At 47.3% G+C, this 18,840-nt stretch overlaps 1 protein-coding gene and 1 long non-coding RNA gene across 2 annotated transcripts; one reads left to right on the top strand and one right to left on the bottom strand.

The window, feature by feature from the left end:
* The first annotated feature begins 1,144 nt into the window (after window positions 1-1,144).
* Window positions 1,145-3,013, top strand: LOC127335643 (uncharacterized). The gene is made up of 2 exons (XR_007872911.2): window positions 1,145-1,754; window positions 2,730-3,013. It is a non-coding gene; the product is annotated as an uncharacterized lncRNA (long non-coding RNA).
* An 11,739-nt stretch (window positions 3,014-14,752) lies between these two features.
* Window positions 14,753-15,960, bottom strand: LOC127335642 (uncharacterized). Its single transcript, XM_051362365.2, has 2 exons — window positions 15,128-15,960; window positions 14,753-15,020 (listed from the first exon to the last, which is right to left on the bottom strand). Exons 1-2 carry the CDS (start codon window positions 15,951-15,953, stop codon window positions 14,974-14,976), a joined length of 873 nt encoding a protein of 290 aa, XP_051218325.1. The 5' UTR covers window positions 15,954-15,960; the 3' UTR covers window positions 14,753-14,973.
* Window positions 15,961-18,840: the final 2,880 nt, after the last annotated feature.

Below are 18,840 nucleotides of genomic sequence, written 5' to 3' on the forward strand. Positions count from 1 at the left end.
TTCTCCAAGTGCACACATTATGGGGGAGCTGTCGTAATATCTTATATGGAATCAAGGTTTAGAGCTTATCATAATATCTATGTGTTACTCTAGCTCGGTTTGTCATCGTATACCAAAAAGGGGGAGATTGTAAGGGTATTTTACCCTTATCCATTATTTTGGTATCTATGACACCGTGCTAGAGTATTTGGACTAATACATGCCTACAAGATGACTTTCAGGTATTAGCCAAAGAGGTATGATGGTGTAGCAATGGAACAAAAGGCAACGGGAGACCCCCCCAATTCGACGAAAAATCAGCTAGTTTTTCTGAGCCTGGCCGGTCACAGATCCGGTCGGACCGGCCCTGGCACCGGGCGGCCCGGTCACCAACCGGACACAGAACCGGTGCCATCCGGGCAAGTTCCAGTAAAGAAGAGAAGCTCTCCGGCGTGCGTCCGGTCACCAGCCCGGTTTCGAACCGGCTGCTCCGGTCCACGGCCCGGTCTGACCGGGCGCCTGACCGAGCGGCGGTCAAGAACCGGACTCTGCGCTTTGTGACATCCGGGCACCATCCAGTAAGCTCAGAAGCCTGCCCGGTCAAGACCCGGTCCCAGCTCCGGTTGGAAACCGGCCGGCCCGGTCTGTGGCCCGGTCTGACCGGGCTGTGGACCGGCCTGTCCGGCGCCAAATCCGGTTGACCGGGTTTCTCGAAGAATCTGCTGATGTGGCAAGTGACCAACGGCCGTATTTCGAAGAACACTATAAATAGGTCTTCTCCTCACTACTAGGAAAAGGCTTATAGCCGCACTCCTTACCGCCGGCAAATACGATTTGAAGATGCCGGCGGTAATGCCTTCCAGGGGGCCTAACCCTACCGCCGGCGATTTGGGCCCAAAAGCGCCGGGGGTACTGGGCTCTACCGCCGGCGAACACGAACCGAAGATGCCGGGGGTAAGCCGTGCCAGGGTGGGCCACCCAGCCTTCACTTACCGCCGGCGTTTGTGAACCGTAGGTGCCGGCGATAATGGGCCTTACCGCTGGCAATCGCATCTGTAGGCGCCGGCGGTAATCTGGCCCATTAGTTGGTTTGTGCGACCCACCCCACCCCGCTCCTCCCAACCTTATCCTCGCATCGTCTCCCACCTCCTCGCGAGGAGGCTCTCTCTCCCCATTCCTTCGCTCATGCTGTCGCGAGCCCGCGCCGCCGCCATTGCTCTCGGCTGCCACAAGCCGCAATTAGTGCCGCCATGTGATGTCTCTGCTCTGTCGTCGCATCCTCCTCCAAATCCCTAGCACTGCTCGCCGCTCTCTCGACGCACACGCGCGCCTGCGGCGCGTCTCTGCTGCCAGCCATGGCTCCGGCCGTCGCCGGCCATCGCCGACGCCTCCACCTGCGACCAAGCTCGGCCACGGTCGTCTTTGCCAGATCCCCACCGCCGCCAAGCCACATCTCCACCGCCACCAAGCCAGATCCCCAAATCCCCACCGCCGCCAAGCCAGATCCCCAGATCCCCACCGCCGCGGCGCCAAGCCAGATCCCCAGATCCCCACCACCTACGATTCTGCTATGGGCGCTGCTCCCACGACTCCTGTCCGTTGACCTCACCCTATGGTGCTTCGGCTGCGCCACCCCGATGCCCTCTCCTTCAACCTCGAGCCCCAACCCTACTGCCTCGGCTGCGTGGTGGTGACTGTGGCGTGGTGATGCTGCTGCTGCTGCCTAGGCTGACCGTGCCCTGCCTCGGCTGTCTCCCTCCTCTGCTTCGACTAAGGTAGTTCCTCGTTTCTCCTCTGCTCTCTCCCTTGCACTTTTGATGGTAGTGAAACTGGTCATGTGTGCATCTAGGTGCCTATGGTAGATTGGTACTGATTGTGTCGTTGATCTGCTGGTTTGTGTGTCCTAGTTCAGTCCCTGTTGATTACTTGTTCAGCTCCCGATCTGATCGATATAAATGAGTACGGCTTATTGGTTGGTAACCTGATGCTTGGCCTTTCATGCCAACTCCTCTTATTCTTTGCTTGCTTGTGTCGACCCTAGTGTACTTGGTGTATTTTGTACTTCTGCTGTTGCTACCATATTTGAAGCATAACATGATCTCACTGGTTCAAACGCTTGACTTGTAGTTATATTTGCTATGCTAACAAGTTCAGATCAGTAGGGAGTTTGTTGGGTGCCCGTTTGTGTGAGGTAGATATACGTCCAGAGAGACGAAGATGTGTAGGTTCGGTCTGAACTTTGAGCGTCATGTGCAAAATTAATTAGGTTCATGGCACGTTGGTTCGGTCCAAAAGCAATCAGTATAGTTTGAAAGCTTCGCCATAGCATCTGGCCATCAAACCCATCTGCTTCTGTCACATTTGTATACTAGATCAGTACGTGTAAAATTAGCAGCATGCATAGTCCATTTCCTTTTCGACGGACCTGATTAGAACTTTAAACTTTGTTCTTAATTATCTGGCACTATCTTGCACTGATTGGAATTATTTGGGTGGATTTGATGCTGGAAAATTGCCTGGCTTTATTTTTTTTGGACATAGCAGGAAATACTTAGCTTTTGATACTTGCCAGATGTGTTCTCATGGCAGTTTTAATTTCCTTGAAATTATGTATTCTTCATCATCTACAGTTCTATTTCTACTCTAGATTTTAGTTTACTGTCAAAAGTTAAGAGATATCCCTATACTTCCTAACCACACACTCTCTCTGACTTCCCTAATGATTTATTTTTTCTTGGTCATCTCTGCAGACATCTGGAGCATCAACACAAAGAGTATTTGCAAGGCTATTAGTATTTTGCTTGATCCATTGCTTAATCGTGCAAGAGTATTGCTGAAGTAGTAGTAGTAGCAATTTTCTCTGTACTTCAGCTCTATTGCTTTTAGAAGGAAGGTTTTTTTGTCGTTTTTGATCTGTTGCTTCAGTCTTTTGTTTCTCTTGTATGAACTGGGTGTACTTCAATAGTCAACAAAAACCTGAGCCCTGGATGTACTTCTGAAGACCGAGATCTTAATTTGACACTCTTCATGTCCAGTATATTTCTTACTACCTTTAGTACCTTGACCAGATGACAATTGATTCCATTGTCTCAAAATGATCACACAGTACATTTTACATTGTTGGCACCGCATAGAGCAAACTGGTAAAACGTCTTTTTTTTTTTTAAATCCTAAAATACATACCGCTGGCACATAGGGCTGTTTTGCCGGCGGTAACTCAATACCCCTGGCGAATTGGAAAGTGCCGGCGGTAAATAATACCCCCGGCGAGTTGGCTGAGGTGCCGGCGGTAATCTGGGTTACCCCCGGCGGTTTGCAATGTGCCGGCGGTAAGGGCTTACCACCGGCGAGGTGATCGCCGGCGAATACGAAAATGCCGGCGGTAAGCCTTTTCAATGTGCCGGCGGTAAGCCTTTTCCTAGTAGTGCCTACCTCTGAACAGTTAGGCACTACACTACAAGCTGTTCTTGAGCTCTCTCTCTCTTACTCCATTGCTAGAAACACCAAAAGCCTCAGATCTCCCTCCTCCTCCACCCAAACTCAAATCCCTCCGGGGAATCATTAGAGGAGGACCCGATCTACCGTTCTACCAAGCCAAATCTCATTCCCCCTTGTATTCATTGAGAAGCTTGCTTCCTAGGGTTCCTTGGAAATCCTAGGTAGGCAAGAGGAGTCCGGAAGCATCCGGGCTGTGGATTTGCTCCGGGCAAGATTGTGAAGGTTTGGAGGCTACCTCAAAGTCTACCACAAGTGAGTGAGCTATTCCTTCGTGGGATAGGCTCCGGAGAATAGGGTGAGCCTTCGTGGCGCGGGGAATCCTTCGTGGGACCTCCACTCCTCCAAACATGACGTACCTTGTTGCAAAGCAAGGGAACACGGGAATACATCCTCGTCTCCGCGTGCTATCGGTTATCTCTAACCGAACTCCTTACTTGTGATTTAACTGCCTGTGAGAGCCTTCGTGCTTGAGTTAGTTGTATCCTCATATAGGTTGCTTCACCTAGTTTGCATTAGGCTCATCTTTATATTCCGCAAAGCCTAATATTGCAAAGAAAGAATTAAAATTTGTAGAAACCTATTCACCCCCCCTCTAGGTTTACCATCTCTATACTTTCAGCCACCACCTCCTGGAGTCACATCGCCACCAGCAGTTGCCTCTTGACGAGCTAGTCTTCGTCTTGCCGTGATCTTCGCCGAGGTCTCCTTCCACCACTCCAGTTGTAGCTCATTCATCTCCTTGGTATTCATCATCATGATCTCCCTTCGGCCAATAGTTGCTTTATTGCTTTGGCCTTCTTCACATTGATCCTCATCTCCTTCAACTTGGCCTTGTTCCTTGCTTCCTCTCGGCTGGCTTCAAACTTTGCAAGGCTCACCTCCTTCTTCGTCTCGATGATGACAAGCTTGGTCTCCAAAGTCTTGGACGCTATCACCTCTTTCGACTTCATCATTTGATAAAACTTGTCCCTCAACAATGCAGCCTCCCCCTCGAGTCTGAGCCTTTCCTTCGCCTTCTTGTTCTCCTCTGGCTTGTCAGTGTTCCGGCCCTCCTTCTCGTCCTCGGTGTCGTCGAGTGCAACCATTGCAGCTTTCTTCGGTGCTACTTCTTCATCCCTCAATTTCCACTTGGGGAGGTGCTGAAGCACATCAAAACAATGGCGCATGCTGAAGCTCTTGCCCTTGCTGCCGGCCATGTCTCTGTACCTCGCATCGGCAATGCGGTCCTACATTTGCAAAAGCAACCACGAAATCGTCAATATGTCACCAAAGCTAAACTACAATTGTATAAACCAAATATGCACTCACATATTCGTCGATAGTTGCGCCGCTAGGAGGATTGGACAACCCCTGGTCCATTGCTGCTGCCCACCGGCTGCAGGCCGGTTTGATCGCATCCCAACGACCTTGGAGGGATCGGTACGTGCGATCGACAGGATGGCGAACGCGCGGCACAAGCTTATGGAACTTGTCCTCAATGCGTTGTCAGTATCGCTTCCCTGTTTGATCGGTGCCGGAGACAGCATCCATCCCCACGGAGGCCCAAGCTCGGCACAAGGTGGCGTCTTCAATCTCCGTGTAGTTGTTGGCCCGCCTCTTCTTCCTATTTCCGTCGACCGAGACCTCCACCACACCCTCGTCCCCTTCATCTTCCACTTCGTCCCCTTCGTCTCCTTCTTCCCCTTCTTCCAATTCGTCACCACCGACGTTCTCCTCTCCGAACGGAGGGAGTGGGTTAATGTTCACCTCCTCCAACATCTCCATGTACGAGGCGTTCTCGTTACTAATCGGACGAGGCCTCAGTATCTACTCGCAATCAAAAAAAATGGAGGAAGAGTTGATGTGTACCTTGTTGACCCCTCGTCGAGCACCTCATGGGCGACGTTCGCGGTGGCTTCCGGTGGCGGCGGCGGCGTTGGGGAGGGTAACGGAGGCGGGGCGCCACGGGTCGTCCATGCCTTCACTTTCGTCCTTTTCGGACCCGAATTCTTCGGTCTCGCACGGGCTGCCTTCGCCTTTGTTGCCACCGCCGAGACATCACCGGTGGCCGCGGCGGCACCGGATTGCGGGACCACATGGGTTCCCGCGCGCCGCTACTTCACCTCGCTCGTCACCGAGACCGTCGTTGCTACCTCCGCGGGGGTCGCAGGGGTGGCAGGGGTCGCCGGGGTGGTTGGTGGAGCGGCGGAAGCTCCGGCGACCACGGGAGAGGGTGGTGGCGCCTGCGAGGTAGCAACGGCGGCCGGCGGGGTCGATTCGAGACTCATCGGGGACAAATCGTAGGGTGGCGGCGCAGAGGAAGGAGAGGGCACACAGATCGGCGACGGTGGCGGTGGTTGGGAGGAGCTGAAAGTTCCATCGCGCGCAAAGTAGGGATTGTGTTCGGGCTGCGTTCGGTTCGCTCCGTCGGCCCGTACAAATACAGGCCGACGGAGCGAACCGAACGCAGCCCGAAAAAATATTTTCAGTTTTGGCTCGTTTACGGTCACTGATCGGCGCCATTTTTGGCCCGAACCCGTAAACTGGCGGTTATTTTTCGGTTTTGGGCCTTTTACGGGCTCTGCTAGAGATGCTCTTATGCCGGCTAGCGGCAGTCCGATAGCAGCGCGCGCATCGCCACCGTCCTTTGAGGAGTGGCCGGATGCAACCACATCAGGGGCAGCCAGATCGGTGGTGACGAGAGGACGGGAACATGACATCTAGAACCAGCGAAAAAGGAGAAAAAAGGATTATTGGGCACCTCACATCCGCCGTCCGTCGATAGGCAGCCTCCTCCGGCGACGATAGGGTGGACAGGACGGCGGATCGAGGAGCCCGAGAGGTGGCGGCGTGGAGGCCTCCAGAGTCGCCTGTAAGGCGACCCAGGAGGTTAGGTTACAGTTTCCTCACTCATTTCCGGCCTTTTTTTTTTCCTGGAACAACCAATTCTACATAAGTTATCTTGCACTCTAGCTCCTTTGCTGGCCACTCGGAGCATATGCTCGGAATATTGCCATGCCAAGTAAGCTCGCTTTACACTGTAATAAGCCAAGAACCCGAGATTTATGTATTGCAACTTGCAGGAGCGAGACACTGAGAGTGACGGACCGGAGAAGATTGTGCTGCAATCCAAAAGCGACCATCTGATTGGCGGTGGGCCTATATTGTCACGATCAGTGACGACGACCGGGATCAAAATAACGTGGCCGTCCAACATCAGGGTGACCATGACCATGATTCCATGAATGTTCGATCGAGAGAAAATTCGACAGAACCAATAAGCACCAGGCGTACGTGTATAGCATGAGCTAACAAGGCATGGCTCTGGCTCAGGTGGGCCAGCAACGATTGCGCACCAACATAACGCGCTACCCCGTACCAGTTCATGGATCCAATGCCAGATGCGCCATATCTGCGCAAAGATCGCGAGACCCATGGGATCATGTCCTCTTGTTCCAATGGTTCATCGAATCCTACGGTTGCCTAACAACCGTTTTCTGCACGGGACGTCGCAGCAGGGCTAACCACACGGATCCGGCCCCAGCTAACACCGTGTCATGACTCATGACCATCAAGAAGGATCTACCGACTGGACTTGTAACCTAAATCAATACACATGCATGGTTAAATTATCAAAGTTTCAGCCCGGGTATGAATGACAGGATCAACAAGTTTTTTTAAAAAATGTGAATGCAACGAAAGGAAGTTAGAATATAAAAAAAAAGAAATACTTACGCATGTAGTCATTGCATTCGATATAATTGCTAAGAAAAATAATAAACTAGCCGTATGGTGATTTGAAAAACATTAACAAAAAAAAATACCATGTGTGAGTTGTCTTGGTTTTCTACCCAAATAACCATGTTGACTGTAGAATCCACTGTAAATGTAGTGATAATCACCACAATATTTATGAAACAAAGATGAAACTCGATGCTAAATACATTTTCCATCTTTGTTTCATAAAAATAACTTTACATTCTTTTATCAGTGTGAAAGCAACTACCAAAAATAATGTATTCTTTCAACTTTCACATGCAGTAGACCAGATATGATGGCCAATAGTGAGATATGATAATTTTATTTGAAATGCAACTACATTTTAATTTACTTATAAGTTTTGGCTAATTTCATTCAAATTTGAACTGCGATACTCTAAATGTTGATCCTAAATTTTGAGAGAAAATATGTTTGTGGTATCATGGTAGGATGCAATACGTCATGACCAAACTTCAAATTTTTATCCCCTTGTACGAATGACAAGGCTAGCAGTTTTGAACCAAATTTGAATTCAACCATATTTAGTTCAAAAAATAAAAGAATAGAAAAACTTGTGCATGGAGTCATTGGATGCAATATAGTTGCTAGGAAAAATAACAAACTAGTCATACGGTGGTTTGAAAAGAAAATGTTTCACAAAGTTATATAATGTACTCCCTTCAATCGATTTTAATTGACGTGGGGTTAGTTCACCACATGTACGTAGCTAGACATGGTGCGGCGTTAATTAAAAGCGATTAGAGATAGTATGAGTTAGCTTGAGTTTGTACCCAAGTGAACATGTTGATTGTGAAGTTCATTCCAAACTTAGTGGCAATCACCCCAATTTTGACACGGATGTATATCTTGTTATAAAAACAATATTGCAGATAGAGTTTCCGTCTTCTTTTCATAAATAAGATGATTTATTTTTATTTTATGAGTGCAAAGTGATAGCAAAATGTGAGATTTTGTGAAACAGCTACCAAAAACATGGCGCAAAGTTTTACCATTTCGATTTCCAGACGTAGTATACCTTATAGGATGACAATTCATGGATATGACAATTTAGCTTGAATTGTTGATACTTTTGAAAATATTTTTGAGTTTTGGCCGATTTTACTTAAATTTGAAGTGTAGATATTGTAAATGTTGAGCCTCTAGAGAAAATATGTGATTTGCTACAAGTATTTAGTGGCGGAGGAGTACCAGAATTTACCTTTGGTACATGTCCTCGTGCATTTCGTTTGCCAGAAATGCAGGATAACCCGTCAAAGTCCTCTCTCCTTGTCAGAGAAGTCGTGTTCAGTCCTTAAATACAGCTCACGCTAGCTTGCCTGCACAAGCGAACGGTCCAATTGCTAGGATCTTGTGGGATTCGGAACCTTGGCGTTAGACGCAGGACCAACGCCAACGTGTCATCCTCCGCGATGTTTGATGGTGTACTTTTCCATGCCACCTCAGGTCATGCACGTATGTCTGGCGAGTTGCAAAATCACATGCGGAATTCATACGCCACGCAAAGCAGGTCAACAGCAGCGCGCACGTATCTGGCCCGGGCCAGTGCACAGTACAGAGCAACGACCTTGAAACATCTACACGACGACGCAGCCACTCGTGGTACTACCTAGTACCTCCGCACAGTAAAATGAGGTGAATTTATTCTGAAATCATAGGATGTGAAGTTTGATCAAACCTTATAGAAAAATCTACGGAGAACTAGATACTATCTTAATATAAATGTATCCAAAGGCATCTCGAGTTTTCTGGAATTCTGGTTCATTTCAAAAACAAAATAGTCAAACCCATTGTTTAATAATATATTAAATATATTAAAACTAAATTTACAAGAGTGAATGAAGACATAAAACAAAAATACAAATGAAATAAACCCTAGTTAACAAGAGTTTGCGTCATTGCTGCCTAATCCTCATTGATCGGGTTGATGAAGACAAACGTCTCACATGGCCATGGCTAAACGACAAGGCCCTTCCACTAGGCTAGTTTCTCCAGCTCGCTCTGCGCGATGGCCAACTCGAGGGACTTCTCGTAGCTCAGCTCAGATGGCTGGACGGGGAGGTCGACCACCTGCTTCACGACCATCCCCTTTGGCGGCCCCTCGTCGTCGTCATCGTCACCACCGTCGTCCTCGCCGTGCAAGAACTTGGTGTCGCCCAAGTATGTGTGGCGCTGCGGGTTGAACCCCCACAACCCGAACATCCCCCATGGTACGGATCGATGTCACCGTCTATATATACCTCTTGTAAGCCCCCGGCTAGGATTTATCTGATTATAAGATAACCCACGATGTTTGTAAACACTCCCCGATATAGTGAAGTATTTGCTCGTTGGCGCCTGTGGTTTTTTCCCCTCTCTGTTGGAGGGGTTTTTCACGTTAAATCTTGTATCTCCGTTTCAATTTCCTTTTCGTTCTTCAATATTTGCTTGTTGCTTTTATAACAGAACATGTCTCACGCGTATGAGTTCAGAGCGTACGCAGGGTTGTTCCGTAGACGTATTCCGGGCACAAATTCATGCATGACATTGGTCGGTTCGCGTTTGTCGATCCATTTACGTCGGGCCTTCGGGTCAGGTTTTGTGTGTGTATATCCGCGTGGATCAAAACGGATCTACTCGATCCGTTTGGGTCATGCTGCCCTAATGACATACAGCTGACATGATAAATATTGATAGTCTTTTCTAAAATTTGGTTACAGTTTACATAATTTTAACTTTTTTAAAAAAAATACACCTTAGCTTATGGAACGGAGGGGCCAAGCGAGCACTTCGTTCTCGTACGCGTCCATGTACCGTGCCAATCCATGCATGCGCGATACGGCCGGCGACGCAAGCGACGGCGGTACAGACGCGTGGGTTGGGTACGTATCTCGGGCAGATCTCTACTGCCAGTGCCAGTGCATGCACGTAACGTGTACTAGGTGTGTGTCGCTGCCGTGCGACGTCGAGTCCGAGTGGCTACGCGCGCGCGCACGGCAGAGGCGGCGATGCGTGCGCCCCGGAGAAACCCTGCTGCTGCTGCTCTCCTGCTCCTCGCCGCCAGTCCAGGCATCGTTGAAATTACGCCATAGAAGCCGCGACGGGCCATCCAATCCAATCCAATCCACAGTGCGGGTCAAAACGGTCGCTGGCAAGCAGTAATGCCGTCCAAGCATCAGCCACAGTGACGACCGGAGGTCGATGGCTGCTCTCTCTCGTGGCCATCGTCCACCACACCAATGACCAGTTTTTTTTCTTAGTATAATTATTACTAGGAAATAGTCTATTTTAGACTTAAACTTTAGGTGATTCATTTCATTTGTAGCTTAAAACCCTCACTCCAAACTAAACCGGAAGCTGTTTGCTGCATGAAAAAGCAATAATCCCAATCAGGATTACAGTTTTCTCTTACCGATATCATATTCACTACCAATCAATCCCGAGTAGCCCCGAGTCCTATGCCACCCACTGTCCCACGGCAAACCCGCGTGCACCTACGCCATGAGATCGAGCAAAACCGAGGTGCGGCGGCTGAAGCGCTTGAACGAACCGCCGATGCTCTGCCGTCTCGAGGAGGAGGATCTCTCGTAGTTCTTGTCTCGGTGTCGGCAAAACCATGGCATTGAGACGAAGAATTAATCCATTGGCTATTCTATTATTTTGGTCGGTCAGGGAAAAAAATGCACTAGAGATTGATTGGCCATGCACGTGGCTAATGGCTGACTATTCGTGCAACAAATCAATCTTGACTGAGTGCCATCGTAATCATTAGAAAACTGTTTCCGTTAATATATGACTCGGTCATGGTTTGAGTAGGACTCGGATGAAGACCTAGTGACAAAGTGTGCAGTCACGCGCGCGCCGCATTCATGTGCCCCCTCCCGTGCATGGTGTTAGGTCTAAAAAGCATGAGTAGCACAAGATCGCAAAAGCAAACACTAGAACACCTAATGATCATAAACAGAGAGAGTAGATGTGTTGCATTACTGGGCACTGACGATCCCATCGACGCCTGCGTGAGGCAGGCTTGGTGTGGCGGTGTTGATGACGAACTTGTGGTCGACGACGATCTGGAGATCCTCCTGATCCCCTCCGGGCGCCACTCGCATCGCACTCGCATGACAAGACGGCGAGGTTCCGATCTTCCGTTGCTTACGGCCACTCTAGATCGGTAGAGTTTTGGGATGTGGGGGAAGTAGATGTTTAGATCGTTAACTGGGTATCGATCTGCGCGTACTCCCCTTTATATGGCACGGCGCAACAGGGGACCAAAACCATCGAGTTGGTTTTGGCACCCGATCGAGGGTGCGTTTGTTACATACGAGAACAAGTCACGTACAGATCAAGCCCTGGACGTTGGTCAGTGGGCCCATCCCTTTAACGTTAAGTTTTGACTTTTCTCTCGTTAATCGAAAATGACCGTCGAACTTTGTGGATCAACCAACATTCTCCCCCTTGATCGTTAGGTTTAACATCATTTGCCCATTCTCCATAGGAATGATAAACCAAAGTGAGGTGTTACAACAACCAATGAAATGCTATTGAACCTCAACACTTATGGCATACCAGCCTATCTTGAAATGGATAACATAATACTTATTGGGAGTGGTTCTTATTATGGTCCCTTTATTCCAGAATCATAAGGCTTCCAGTAATCCCATGCCGGCAACATGCTCACGAAAAATTCTGGGTGGTAAGCCTTTCGTTAGCGGATCCGCAAGCATACGAGTCGTACTTATATGCTTAACCTTAGTTGTTTGATCCTGGATCCTATGCATCACAACATGATACTTAATGTCAATGTGTTTGGCAGCATCACTTGACTTGTTGTTATTCGCATAGAAAACTGCGGGTTCATTATCGCAGTACAATAGAAGTGGTTTTGAAATGCTGTCGACCACTTTAAGTCCGGGAATGAAATTCTTTAGCCATACAGCCTGCCCAGTGGCCTCATAACATGCTATAAACTCTGCTTGCATCGTAGATGAAGCAACTATAGTTTGTTTGGAGCTTTTCCACGATATAGCTCCTCCGGCAAGTGTGAATACATAACCTGACGTGGATTTCTTACTATCCACACAACCGGCATGATCAGAATCTGAATAACCAACAACTTGTAGGTTATCAGACCTTCTGTACGTAAGCATGTACCCTTTTGTCTCTTGCATATAACGCAAGACTTTCTTTGCGGCCTTCCAGTGGTCTAGTCCTGGATTTGATTGGAATCTGCCAAGCATCCCGGTTATAAAAGCCAAGTCAGGGCGTGTACAAACTTGTGCATACATGATGCTTCCGACAACTGAAGCATAAGGAACCGACTTCATCTGATCAGTTTCAATTTGGTTCCTCGGACATTGAAATGTTCCAAACTTATCGCCCCTGACTACTGGGGCAGGTGAGCCAGAGCACTTATGCATATTGAATTTCTTTAGTACTCGCTCAAAGTATGCCTTTTGTGATAGTCCCAACACACCTTTAGACCTATCTCGATGAATCTCAATGCCGAGGACATATGAAGCTTCACCGAGATCTTTCATATAAAAATTGGAAGACAGAAAATTCTTGGTCTCGTGCAGCATATCCTTATCACTGCAGGCCAATAATATGTCATCCACATACAGGACTAATATTGTGAACCTACTGCCCTTAAACTTAACATAAATGCAGTTGTCCTTAACATTTTCAGTAAAACCAAAGGTTCTAATAATCTTATCGAACTTGAGGTACCACTGTCTTGAAGCTTGCTTCAAGCCATAGATGGATTTCTTCAGACGACATGCTAAATGTTCCTTTCCTTCCACAACAAAACCTTCCGGCTGAGTCATGTATACGTCTTCATCAAGGTCACCATTTAGAAATGCCGTCTTAACGTCCATTTGATGCAATTCTAGGTCGAAATGAGCTACCAGAGCCATGACGATCCTAAAAGAATCTTTAGATGACACAGGAGAGAAAGTCTCATTATAATCGATTCCTTCTCTCTGTGTGAAACCTTTTGCCACAAGTCTAGCTTTGAACCTTTCGATGTTCCCTTTGGGGTCGTACTTAGTTTTGTAGATCCATTTGCAGCCTACTCTTTTGGCGTCATTAGGAACTTCTACTAGGTCCCAAACATCATTTGAGCTCATAGATTTCAACTCGTCTTCCATGGCGATTTGCCACTTAGACGAATTCAAACTCTTAATGGCCTCCTTGTATGAGGTTGGATCCTCCACCTTTCCTATATCATCTACATCCTCACTCATGTAGGTGATATAATCATCTGAGATGGCTTTTCTTCTTTCTCGATGTGATCTTCTCACAGGCGATGGTGGTGGAGGGGCATTATTATTATGAGGATCTTCTTCATTATCCGACTGGTGATTTTCTTCACCTTCTGGATTTGCGTATCATTAGTTTCAGGATCACCATCAGGTTGAGGACCAGAACTTTGAGGTTCAATCTCAACATTAGAAGTGATTCTCCTCTGCATTGGTAGAACGACCTTTTGGATAATCGGGGATGGAGCACACACCCGCTTTTCCTCAAGATCGATCTTCCTTATTTCATTAACTTCATTATCCTCAAAAAATACCGCTTGCCGGGTCTCCACGTACTTAGTGGTATGACCGGGGCAATAGAAACGATATCCCTTTCCCCTGTGCGGGTATCCGACGAAGAAACAACTAACCGTTTTTGGGTCTAACTTCTTAAGTTGTGGATTGAAAATTCTAGCTTCAGCAGGACAGCCCCACACACGTAAATAGTTCAAGCTCGGTTTCCTTCCCGTCCACATCTCGTGAGGTGTGTTCGGTGCTGACTTAGTGGGAGCAAGATTTAAAATATGTGCAGCCGTCTTCAATGCCTCCATCCATAGGCTTACCGGCAAACTTGCATGACTGAGCATGCTACGCACCATATCCAAAAGCGTGCGATTGCGGCGCTCAGCCACACCATTTTGTTGAGGTTCACCAGGCATTGAATAATGGGCAACAATTCCATTCTCAGCTAGGAACTTAGCAAAAGGTCCTGGAATTTGCCCATAAGGAGCGTGCCTACCGTAATACTCTCCCCCGCGATCAGATCGTACAACTTTAATTTTTTTCATTCAGTTGGTTCTCAACTTTGGCTTTGAACACTTTAAATTTGTCCAAAGCTTCCGATCGATCACGTATAGGGTAAATGTACCCATAACGGGAAAAGTCGTCTGTGAAGGTGATGAACGAATCAAAACCATCTATAGACTTAACATTAAGAGGTCCGCATATGTCAGTATGTATGAGTTCGAGGACACTCGTGGCTCTTACCGCTCCTTTCTTAATTGTTTTTGCATATTTACCTTTGATGCAATCAACACATTTGTCCGCATCGGAGAAGTCTAATGGGAGGAGTACATCATTTTTAATAAGTCTTTCCATTCTCCCCCTCGAAATGTGGCCCAAACGACAATGCCACAATTTCGAAGAAGTACTAGTACCCTTCCATTTCTTCTCAACATTCGAAACATTACTCACATGCAAAACATAATCATTCATAGATAACATATATAGTTTGACTCGTCTGACACCGAGGCCAACATCATTATTACAATAATTTAAAACAAATTGTTTGTTACCAAACTTGCACTCAAACATGTTATCATCGAGACAAGAAACTGAAATCAAATTCCTACTTAAAGTAGGTACATAAAGAACATTATTTAAATGAAGGTGAAAGCCGGTGTGGAGCTCCAAGGTGAGTGACCCAACAGCTTCAACATCAACTTCAACTCCATTTGCAACTCTAAGTCGTCTTGCCCCGCTTGTTATGGTTTGGATCAAATTTAATCCCTGCATAGAATTAGCAATGTGAGCAGTTGCACCTGAATCAATCCACCATGATGTACAAGAGAAATCAGTATATAATATTTCATCAACAAAAGTGATTTCATCTGTACCTTTCTTCATCATCCACTTGAGGTATTCATGACAGTCCTTCCTGTAATGGCCTTCCTTCTTACAAAAGAAACACACATTATCAGTAGGCGCTGAAGACTGTCCATTATCCTTTTCCTTTCCTTTAAACTTTGGTATTTCCTTCTTGAAGGTTTTCTTTGGCGATTTTGAAGGGCCTGACCCGTCATGCTTTCTCTTTGAGGAGCCAACATGAAAAGCCTGATCCTTGTTCTGCCTCATCATTCTTTCTTCTTCCTGGACAATCCGAGGGGATATCTCAGCAAGTGTCCACTTCTCCTTCATGGAATTGTAGTTGATCTTGAACTGATCGAACTCTTCAGGGAGGGACTCCAAGATCATGATGATAAGGAGGTTGTCACTGAGCTCACACTTTAGGTGCTTCAGTTTATTTGAAGCATTTATCATTCTCAGTATGTGTCCCCTAACATCACCATCATTTTTATACTTGCCAAGTAGCTTGTGAAAAAGCTCATGAGCATAAACCTTTTCAGAGCCTTTGAATTGCTCCTCCAAGGCTTCCATAAATTCCTTAGCAGTATCTTTCTTGGGGAGAGCCCCAATAATCTCAGGTGAAATGGAAGAATTCATCACGAGCATTGCAACGTGATTGGATTTGTCCCACTTCTCCATCTTGGAGTCATAAGTTTTCTTTAGTTCATCATACCCCGTAGCACCAGCAACTGGCACCACGGGCTTATCCTCCCTTAAGGCATAATCAAACTCGTTGAAAGCCAAACATAGCTCAATGGAGTTCTTCCAACGAGGAAAGTTGCTGCCGGTCAACTGCTCGACAGCATCATAACGCATCGCAGCGGAAGCTGAAAATTGACATGGACATTCATAAGTAAAATTGCATGAATATAAAATAGACATGCCATAAAATTATGATTCTATGTCAAACACCGTTGGGCAGAAATGACACGAAATAGAACAACATTAGGGGTTGACATGCAGAAATAATACAACGTTGGTCAGAATTATTTTGCAGCCATAACATTCTCAAAATAAACATCAACTTTAAATCATTTAAGGAACAACATATGTGATGCTTAATTTGATAATTCAACATTAAAACATATTAAATATTCTAGACAAGAAAATCTTCTTGGTTCATTTCTTTCCAGAACAATAACATGTTTTCTGATCATATTTTATAGGCAATGATTTTTCAGTATACAATAGTGCAAAAAACATAAGGAATGACATTTAGAATGCACTAAAAAACATAGAAAATGGACAAAGAAAATCGGCAGCCCAGAAAAATTACTGGACTACCGACAACCTGGGCCGAAACCCATCCTCAGATTTAGCCCAAAAGGACCCCCGGCCCGGCTTCCCCTTCCCGCAGCAATCTGGACCGTCCGATCGATCGGACGGCCGAGATCCCCCTCAGCCAGAACAAAACAGCGGCCGAGCCCTAACCCTAAAACATTTCTCGCCTCCTCCCCCCGATTATTCCGCGACAGAGAGAGAGAGGCGGAGAAACCACCGTCCGGCGGCGCGGGTGCGCGAGGCGGCCCCGGCCCCGGCGGGCGCGAGGGCGCCAGGAGGTGGCCCGAGCGCGCGAGGCGGCCACGGCCCCGGCGGCCCGCGTTCCCCTTCCCTGCATCATTCCGGCGCGGTGGCGGCGCTCGCCGAAGCAGCGTGCGACGGACCATGTCCGGCCCGCTCCTCCGTCGAGCGTGGCTACCGGCGCCGTCTCCTTAAGGGTAGGCGAGGGTGGTGCCGACCGGCGAGGCCGGCAACCGTTATGTGACGACAGGGGGCAGGCGGCGCGCGGCCACCCGCGTCTGCGTCCGTTCCGCGCCTCGCGACGCGTCTACCCGCACGCCCCTCCGTCGGGAGGAAACGGCGGCGCGGGATCTCTGCCCTCGCCAGAGCAGCGGCTGCTCCGACGGCCCCCGGAGGGATAGGCAGCGACCCGGCGGCGTAAGGTGACACTTCAAATCTTGCAATTTCGTTTTCAGAAATTGGGGAACATAAATTAGGGTTCATACATCATCTAATCTGAGGCTTAAAAACATGATAGCATCATGAGATCGCTTGCAGATGGAATAATCTAAGAGCCTAAACATGAACATAAACTGCCTAAAAACATGATCTTTATACAAAAAACGTGATCTCAGATCACTACTAGGGTTCTAGTGCTAGCAGTACTAGGCCTCTGATACCATTGTTAGGTCTAAAAAGGCATGAGTAACACAAGATCGCAAAAGCAGACACTAGAACACCTAATGATCATAAACAGAGAGTAGATGTGTTGCATTACTGGGCACTGATGATCCCATCGACGCCTGCGTGAGGCAGGCTTGGTGTGGCGGTGTTGATGACGAACTTGTGGTCGACGACGATCTGGAGATCCTCCTGATCCCCTCCGGGCGCCACCTGCACTGCCCTTGCACAGCACGGCGAGGTTCTAGTCTTCCCGTTGCTTCTGGCCACTCTAGATCGGTAGAGTTTTGGGATGTGGGGGAAGCAGATGTTTAGATCGTTAACTGGGTATCGATCTCTGCCAGACTCCCCCCTTTATATGGCACAACGCAACAGGGGACCAAAACCATCGAGTTGGTTTTGGCACCCTCGATCAGGGTGCGTTTGTTACATACGAGAACAAGTCACGTACAGATCAAGCCCTGGACGTTGGTTCAGTGGGCCCATCCCTTTAACGTTAAGTTTTGACTTTTCTCTGTTAACTGAAAATGACTGTCGAACCTGACAGATCAACCAACACATGGATCCCCTTCCTTTCCACATGAACTCGATGCTGCCGGCCGAGGTCTAGGTGGTGGTAGCCGCGGCGGTGACTCATGACATGAGACGAGCCATCCCTATCCTCCATGGTGGTCACAAACGCGAAAACTCCTTTTTACAGGCAATTGTATGTATAGGAGTGCTATCCACCACATATTGTGCTTTGAGATTGGTGAAACTTTTTGTTCCCTTTTTGACAAAACTGAAACATATTGAAACAAATTTAAACAATAGAAAATATTTCACAAGTTTCATAAACACGTCAACAACAAATGTGAAACTTTGTGAAACATATTTGAACAGAAAATAATTTTTCACAAATTTTAGACATGTTTCACAAATTTTAGACATATTTCACAAATTTTTGAAAACTAAATCAACACACAGTTGATGTCAGCATGACGTCATCACTACTTTACCTACCGGAGCCGGTAGAATCGCTGCGTTCCTGCATATAAAGTTCATGGTTCATTTCTCCGAACCCTAAAATTGCAGGTTTAAAATGTACCTTTTTCAATAGTTAAGTTGCCATTGTGGCCGCTGATGTCGAGCAAAACGAGTTGTGCTTCGGTGCTTCCCCTTCCCTTCCACCACCACTAAACTCGAGGGGATAAGTTAATCAACATAGAGGTATCATAAGATCCTAACCGTTTAGGGAAGTGTTATCACCAGAATTTGACCGGATTAGAGGTGGGCCGCGATCAAGATTGGGCTTGAAGAATATACATGGAAGAAATACGTGAACCGGCCTTGTACACGAAGTTTGGGCAGTTTGCCCTTGTATCTGTAAATATAGTAGGATACGTGTCGGTTAGTTAGAGTTTGGCTCGTGCACGGTTGGGATTATTCCCACGTTAGAAAGTCCACGGACTATAAATATGTATCTAGGGTTATTGAGAAAAACAACAATCACGTTCATCACAAACCAATCTTGGCGCATCGC

This window comes from Lolium perenne, chromosome 2 (assembly GCF_019359855.2).
Source record: "Lolium perenne isolate Kyuss_39 chromosome 2, Kyuss_2.0, whole genome shotgun sequence".
Lineage (NCBI taxonomy): Eukaryota > Viridiplantae > Streptophyta > Magnoliopsida > Poales > Poaceae > Lolium > Lolium perenne.

What these genes read in the sequence shown, in the direction of transcription:
- LOC127335642 (XM_051362365.2), bottom strand. Translation starts at nt 15,953, where the DNA reads ATGCGTTATGATGCTGTCGAGCAGTTGACCGGCAGCAACTTTCCTCGT. An exon ending in CAAGTGGATGATGAAGAAAG is followed by an intron (nt 15,021 to 15,127) that starts GTACAGATGAAA and finishes AATTCTATGCAG; the next exon opens with GGATTAAATTTGATCCAAAC.